At 54.7% G+C, this 6,859-nt stretch overlaps 1 protein-coding gene across 1 annotated transcript; it reads right to left on the minus strand.

The window, feature by feature from the left end:
* Positions 1 to 3,773: 3,773 nt before the first annotated feature.
* LOC149374050 (uncharacterized) lies at positions 3,774 to 6,628 on the minus strand. The gene is made up of 5 exons (XM_089594962.1): positions 6,581 to 6,628; positions 6,165 to 6,468; positions 5,357 to 6,069; positions 5,012 to 5,309; positions 3,774 to 4,954 (listed from the first exon to the last, which is right to left on the minus strand). The coding sequence occupies exons 1-5, from the start codon at positions 6,626 to 6,628 to the stop codon at positions 3,774 to 3,776; spliced, it is 2,544 nt and encodes an 847-aa protein (XP_089451088.1).
* Positions 6,629 to 6,859: the final 231 nt, after the last annotated feature.

Below are 6,859 nucleotides of genomic sequence, written 5' to 3' on the forward strand. Positions count from 1 at the left end.
GCGACCCTGTTTCCTCTGGTCGTTCTTGACTAAAGCCGCATGACCATCTTTGGTAGAACAGCTCCGTCGAGACAACCCTTCAGCGCCACTTTAACCTCCTCTTCGGTTACCGACGGGTCCACATTTTGGATTTCCCAGACGAGACGCTGGACGAGGGTGCGAATGCCGCCAGCATCCACCACAGCACTTTTTAACGCTGCCGCAAACGCGTCACGACACTCAGCGTTGGCCTTTCGCAGTTCAGCGAGGACTCCACCTGTCCTCGTATCCCTGACCAATGCCACCCCCACCCCGAGCTCGTCCAGGCTCACCTTTTTCATCTGGGCCAGGACCTCAGCGTACTTTTTACCCTCAGCTAGCTTGATGAGGATTGCCTCTGGCCTGGCCCTCCGATGCGGCTTCCCAGCGTTTCTAGGAGGCGGGCACCCCTCCAAAGTATTGTTCGGGTTAGCGCCCTCCTCTTTCTTCATCTTCTTTTTTTTTATTTCTTTTTTTTTGGAGACAGTCTTCCACTCCTCTTGATCAGGAGGATTACCGACTCCATTTCCTTCCTTTGCAGGTGGAGTCCGTTCCTTTTCATCTGGACTGGACTCCAACCGCCGCGTCTTTTTTTTTGGCGGTCGCGCTGGGAAAGTGGGACTCAGAAGGCTCCCCAAATCCTCCCTCTTCTTCTCTCCTGAAGGAGTCGAAAAGAGAGGTGGGGACCCCGACTCCCCCACCCCAGCCGCAACACTAGCCAACTTCTTTTGGAGGCCCTGAGCTGTAAACAGGGCCTCCTATACTCCACTTATTATGTCCTTCTGGTTGGTCCCGTATTTTTTAACGAGTCCACCCAGCTTGACCAAAACCTGCAGCAAGTGATTGAAAATAGCCTCTTCCTGGCGCTCCTCTCCCACTGCGTTGCCGTGGCCTTCACCACCCTCACGCATAGACCCCTTCTCCAAAACCCTTAAAAAATTTGCCTTCATTTTATTCCCACGAGTAGCTAGGGAAATGAAAGTTGGCTGACACAGAGCCCCGCATGTGCCGGTAAGGTTAAATACTTGTGGAGATCACCAGGTATCCACGAGGCACCGTTTGAGACCACCAGTACCCTGGCGGCCAACTAAACTTTCGGCATAGTACGCATTGACACTGACACCTTCGGTTTAGGAAGGGTAGTAGTCTGAGAATGGTGTTCATGTAATGTATGTATATGTTGATACACTACCGCCATCCCAGCGAGACGAGCAGCAGGTGTACAGTCCCATGACCGCGCAGACCATCCAACAAAACGGGCTGGCGTAAGGCACTAAGGTGACGCCATATAGCCTCCACAGTGGTAGTAAGCCTAGATTAGTCGGCCCACCACGTCTTTTTTGTTTATGAGGCGTACAGCCATATCAGATGTAGTTACCTAGAATTACCTGGGCCTCATCATCCGGCTTCACTCGCCACCAGGCCTCCAGCGCAATCCCGGAAAAGGACCCACCACACGCAACCCAGAACAATCCGTAAGTGTCCCTGTGTTTGTTTAGTGAGAGTGTGTGATGCATGTATCTGAGAAGAATGTTTTAACCGTCGATCACTTATATACACGTAGGGTGCTAGTTTTTGTCGGCCCGCATCAAGCAATGGAGTGTCAGCAAAAAGCGAAGAACAAGGAGCATAAGCAGAGCCGGCCATGCATCCACACCGATGGAGACATGGGGCACTAGTCCCCCGTCCACACCGTTGCAGATACACGTGCCAACGCCACACACGCCTCCCGATCCAGGCCCCTGACCACCACCACAGAGAGCCACCCCAGTTGCTCATCGTCACCTCATATTTTAAGAGAATGCCCCTATTCGCTACCCGGGAAAGCGCCCGGTATTGGAAAACTAGCGAAAAACCCTACCCGGGAGTAGTAGTAGTAGTTTTTTTTTTTTTTTTTTTTTTTCTTTGTGGAGAGAGGGAAAATACATTAAGGCACACCGCAGGGACAGCGGTAGTGTGGGACTTGGTAAATTGTTTTTATTAGACCACCCATACCCACTAAAACCCCCCCTTGCCGCGTGGCTTTTGATCCACCCCGGAACCGCGTTAGCATTACTTCGGGGTGGAGCCACCAGGGAGACCATCACGTCTCACAGCATTAACGAGCTAACTCGCCACCATTTGCTAGAGGTTCCAGTTCTCTCGAGTCCTGAAAAGGACTCGGGGTCCCTGAGGACCGGCACCCGTCTTCTAGCGCTTCAATAATGCTTCATCCTGCTGATGAGTATAAATACTCATCGCAGCCTGAGTCCACATCCCTTACTCAGGGGCCCCCGCTACCTGCACGGCGGCTCTCTCCTTTTTTCCTTCTGCTGGAGGACTAACCCAACGAAACCATCTACTGTCGTCCACCCCTCTTCGCTTCTAAGCATCTCAGAGATGATGGTTTCGGGAGCAGGTGCCACGCCGATCTTGTTCACCAGCCGCTGGCGCTCACAGTGCCATCTCTCACACACGTAAAACGTATGTTCAACGGTATCATCCAACGCAGGGCAGTAAGAACATCTAGGAGATGCCTTTACCACCATGCGGTGGAGATAGGCATCGAACTGACCATGCCCGGAGAGGAACTGGGTGAGGTGGTAGTTTACCTCTCCATGCCCTCTCTCCACCCATGGCCACAGGTCCAGAACCAGGCAGTACGTCCATCTACCCACTACAGCCTGGTCCCACTCCTGTTGCTACGTCGTCAACGTTTCCTCCCGTCTGCCACTATCGCTTTGGTCGCCAGAGCCCAGGAATTTCCTTCGCCGCTCCCGCGCAAGCCACACGACGGGTATCGTTCGTGCTATCACCATAGAGGCAGCGGAGGAGACCGTGCGGTAGGCAAACGCGATTCTTTAGGATCCGATGCGCTGCACCGAAGTTAGGCGCTCTCGGAGATCCTTCCTCGCGAGTGCGTCCGCCCACACCTCCACACCGTACAGCAGGATCGAGTTGGAGACTGACGCAAGGAGCCCCCATTATTCGGCATTAACCGTGAAAGCGCCCCAGAGACCCCAGCGGCTTTATCGGCTGCTCTTCTGATGTGCTCCTCAAAGGTGAGTCGTGAATCGATCCACACTCCGAGGTAGCGCACCACCGGGCTCGCGCAGATTACCTCACCTGCAACGCTCAGGCGAAAGTAACCCCCGAACCACCTCTGCCTGGTGAGGACGACCATCTCCGTTTTTCCTACAGCTAGCTAAAAACCGTGATCCCGGAGCCACTCCGACACTATCGCGACCGCCCACCGTATTTTGCACTCGGCCTCCTCTCGCGATCTCGCTGTGACGTGCAATGCTATGTCATCAGCAAAGCCCGTCAGCTTGACCCCCGGAGGCATTTTAAGGCGCAAAAGTTCGTCGTAGACCAGGTTCCAGAGATATCGGGGCCAAGGGCAGATCCCTGAGCCACTCCCGACGTCAGACGCCTCTCTTTTGGTCCATTCTTCGTGTCGTACCGGAGTACTCGATCCTGGAGGTAACTGTCCAGGATCTTTATCAGGTAGTCCGGTACATTTTGGCGCTTCAGAGCCGTCATTATGTCGGACTATTTCACCAAGTTGAAGGCATTTTTTACGTTGGAGTCGCCAGGACCCAGACGCTCCTTGTCTTATGAGAGGGTTTCCATGCCTCCTCGACCAACCCGAAGACCTTGGCCACAGCCATAACCATCGATCGCCCCTTACGGAACCCATACTGATTTTCTTAGAGGCTGACTCTTTTTCTCAAGCGAGTACTGATTAGCCTCTCTAGCATTTTTCCAGCATTGTTTTACATACCTACGGGTCGGAATGACGACGGAACTAGGGGGGGGGGTGGTTTCCCCTTGTCCAGAAGAACAAGCCTCTGGATCTTCCAACGCCTGCTGAACAGTCCAACGCGCAGGCACGCATTGAACATGTTCAACAAAACGTGTGACTTTTCCGCAGCTATTATCTTGAGGACTTTGGACGGCACCCCGTCCGGACCAGGGGCCTTACGCCCCGGCATCTCTGATGCCACCGACCTCAATTCCTCGAGAGTGAAGAGAGATACCTGTCCTACACTTATGTCCTCCCCCCTCCTAGCGGGATACTCCGGAAAGAGGCAAGAGACCACTCTTTCTAAAAAGGAAGGTTCCATCGGCGGTGCCGGGTCCGAACCGTAAAGTCTTTTTAACGCAATCCGGTAGCCCAGGCCCCACGTGTCCTTATCCACCTTGGCGATGAGCTCGCACCAGCATCGGTTCTTGTTCACCTTGATCGCCCTCACCAGCGCTCTTTTTGCTCCTTTGTACGCGGCAGCAGCTGCCCCAGCGCCTTCGCGAGTTCTGTGTCGCTGTGCAAGACGCCGTAGATGCTTTCCCTCTCTGCGCAAGTCAGCAATGTCCTCGGTCCACCAGTAGCACGAACGTCGACCCGTCCTGGTCGACCTTTTGGGCATATACGCGTTGCACCATTCCTTAACCCATCTCGTAGTGCGACTCACGAGTGCCTCAGCCTCCGCTTGATTATTGATCTTGTTTAAATCGGCTGGAGACGGCGCGCCAACCATGGCTTCCAGTAGCAGATCACGGTTAAGTTTTGCAACGTTCCACCCGTTAACGCGCCTTCGCCTTACATCTCGTGAAGTTGCACCACGATCCTCGTGTATCACAAAGCTGACGTACTGGTGATAACTGGCCGTGTCGTCCTCCAGGACTTGACAGTCGGAGACCCGTGCCGCCATTTCTGACGAATCCAGCGTGAGATCGATGATCGTTCCCCGGTTACCAGGTCGCCTGAACGTTGCTGAACCACCAGGGTTCATGACGATAAGATCCAGCCTTGCAGCCATCTCTAACACCGCCCGTCCTCTGGGGTCGGTTCTCGGCTCCCCCCAAGCGATGGCCTTGGAGTTAAAGTCGCCGGCCAGGACTACATCACCACTTTCCCTGCACTCGGACGGTATCCTTGAGCTCAGCAAGCCGCTCTCTGAAGACACCAATCGAAATGTTGGGGGATATGTAGCAACTCATATAAAAACACTACCACACCTGATCCACACGACCTCGTCTCTACCTCCGGTATTGGATGCGGAGAACTTGTCGCTGCGGATCAGGATGGCTGCGCCTCTTGTTTTGTCGCAGAACCAGCCTCGGCCCGGTAACGTGCGGAATGTCTCACTTATGAAGAGCATATCCACACCCCGGGCACGGGAAAACTGGTCCAGCAGATCGTGCGCGAGCACGGTTCTATCCAGGTTTACCTGCAGGATCAGCGCCATTTCAGCCGAGTCGTCACTGCAGGCGCCCGAGGGGCCCCACACCCGGCAGTCCCAGCGACATTTCTGGTGTCCGGTTTCAGGACCACGTTTTCGCACAGGAAACAGCTCACTTCTTTCACCGAGCAGTTTTGTGCCACGTGACCCTTTTCACTGCACCTCCAGCATGCCCCGGTCCTGTCGGGCCCGCCACACTGCCTTGCAATGTGCCCGAAGCCCAGGCACCTGAAGCAACGCTCAACTGTGATCTTTCGTCGCATCCTGCAGTTAACCCAGCTCAGCCTAATGTGGTCCCTCTTTTCGAGAATCAGAGCCGCCGTCGCAGGCACCTCGACGTAGGCTATGCGGTTTCCTCTGTTTGTTTCAGGAGACAACCGCACAACCATACTGGGGGACGCCCCTTCGTCAAAGCAGCCTTTTACTGCTGCTTCGACGTCCTCCTCTGTCACCGTTGGGTCAACGTCCCTTATCTGCCAGGTCGAGCGCGGGGCCAGTGTCCTTACACCACCCGCGTCCGCCACGGCACTTTTAATTGCCTCGGCGAACGCATCGCAGTGCTTGGACTCAGTATTTTTCAGTTCGACGAGGACAACTCCCGTCCTCGTCTCCCTGACAGATCCAACGCTCGCCCCGAGCCCGGTAACGTCAACCTTTTTCATTAGGGCCAGGACCTCGGCATACTTCTTGCCTTGGGCTGGCTTAACCAATATCGCCTCAGGCCCGACCCTGGGACGTCTCTCCTTCGTGACCTTGGGAGTTTTGTCTGCACCTTCTTGGGGCTTGTTCCCCTTAGCCTCTTTTTTTCCTTCTTCCCCTTTCTTTGGACCTTCGTTTATTCAGTTTTCTCGGCTGAAACCTCTGCTGGAACACTCTCTGGTTTCAGCCGAGATCCAGCCCCTTTTGCTTTTTTTACGGCCTTACTTGGCGTAAGCTGAGGGCTTGGGGTTTCTTCCTCTTGCCCTCGCTTCCTTTTTCCTTCATTTTTTGCCTTGGCCTGGTTGTTACTTAAAGGCAGTTCTTCTTTTTCTTTTACCTGCTCCTGGAGGCGCCTCAGGACACCCATGGCAGTCACTGCCGCAGCGACGTTGGTCTTTATGGTGCCTGCCGTGTTGATGTGCCTTACCATTAGCGCCCTAAGCCCGTCCAAGGCCTTGGCTAGGTCGTCGAACACCGTATCAGCAGCAACGTCCAACTCTCCTTCCTGGTTGGGCTTCTCCACGGGATCCTTGTTGAAAGGGTATACCCTCTCATCCGTTTCTCCTTCTCATCCTCCTTTGGTTGTTGAAGTAAGCGCCATATCTAAAACAGACAAAATTCATCCCAAGGTCCCCACCAACCCATCTGGATCCCTCACCGGTGGAGGCCACCGGCCGCCCCCAACACATGTCTGAAGGGCGGTTTCGGTCCGGGTGGGTAACCCCGAGATATAGCACGCCCTGCCACCCTAGCCCACCTCCACTCCCTTGAGCATCATGCTCCAACCAGAAGCGATCCACTCTCTGGAGAGTTTCCGGCAGACATCACGCGGCAGAACGCACTCACCACACTGAGGGAGCCACGAAGAGGAGCAAGCCAAATACGCCACGACAGCAATCCCCCGAGCCCAGCAAGGAACC

Source organism: Copidosoma floridanum, unplaced genomic scaffold, assembly GCF_036245765.1.
Source record: "Copidosoma floridanum isolate Cflo_tuat_1 unplaced genomic scaffold, Cflo_Japanese_pri ptg000022l, whole genome shotgun sequence".
Taxonomy (NCBI): Eukaryota; Metazoa; Arthropoda; class Insecta; order Hymenoptera; family Encyrtidae; genus Copidosoma; species Copidosoma floridanum.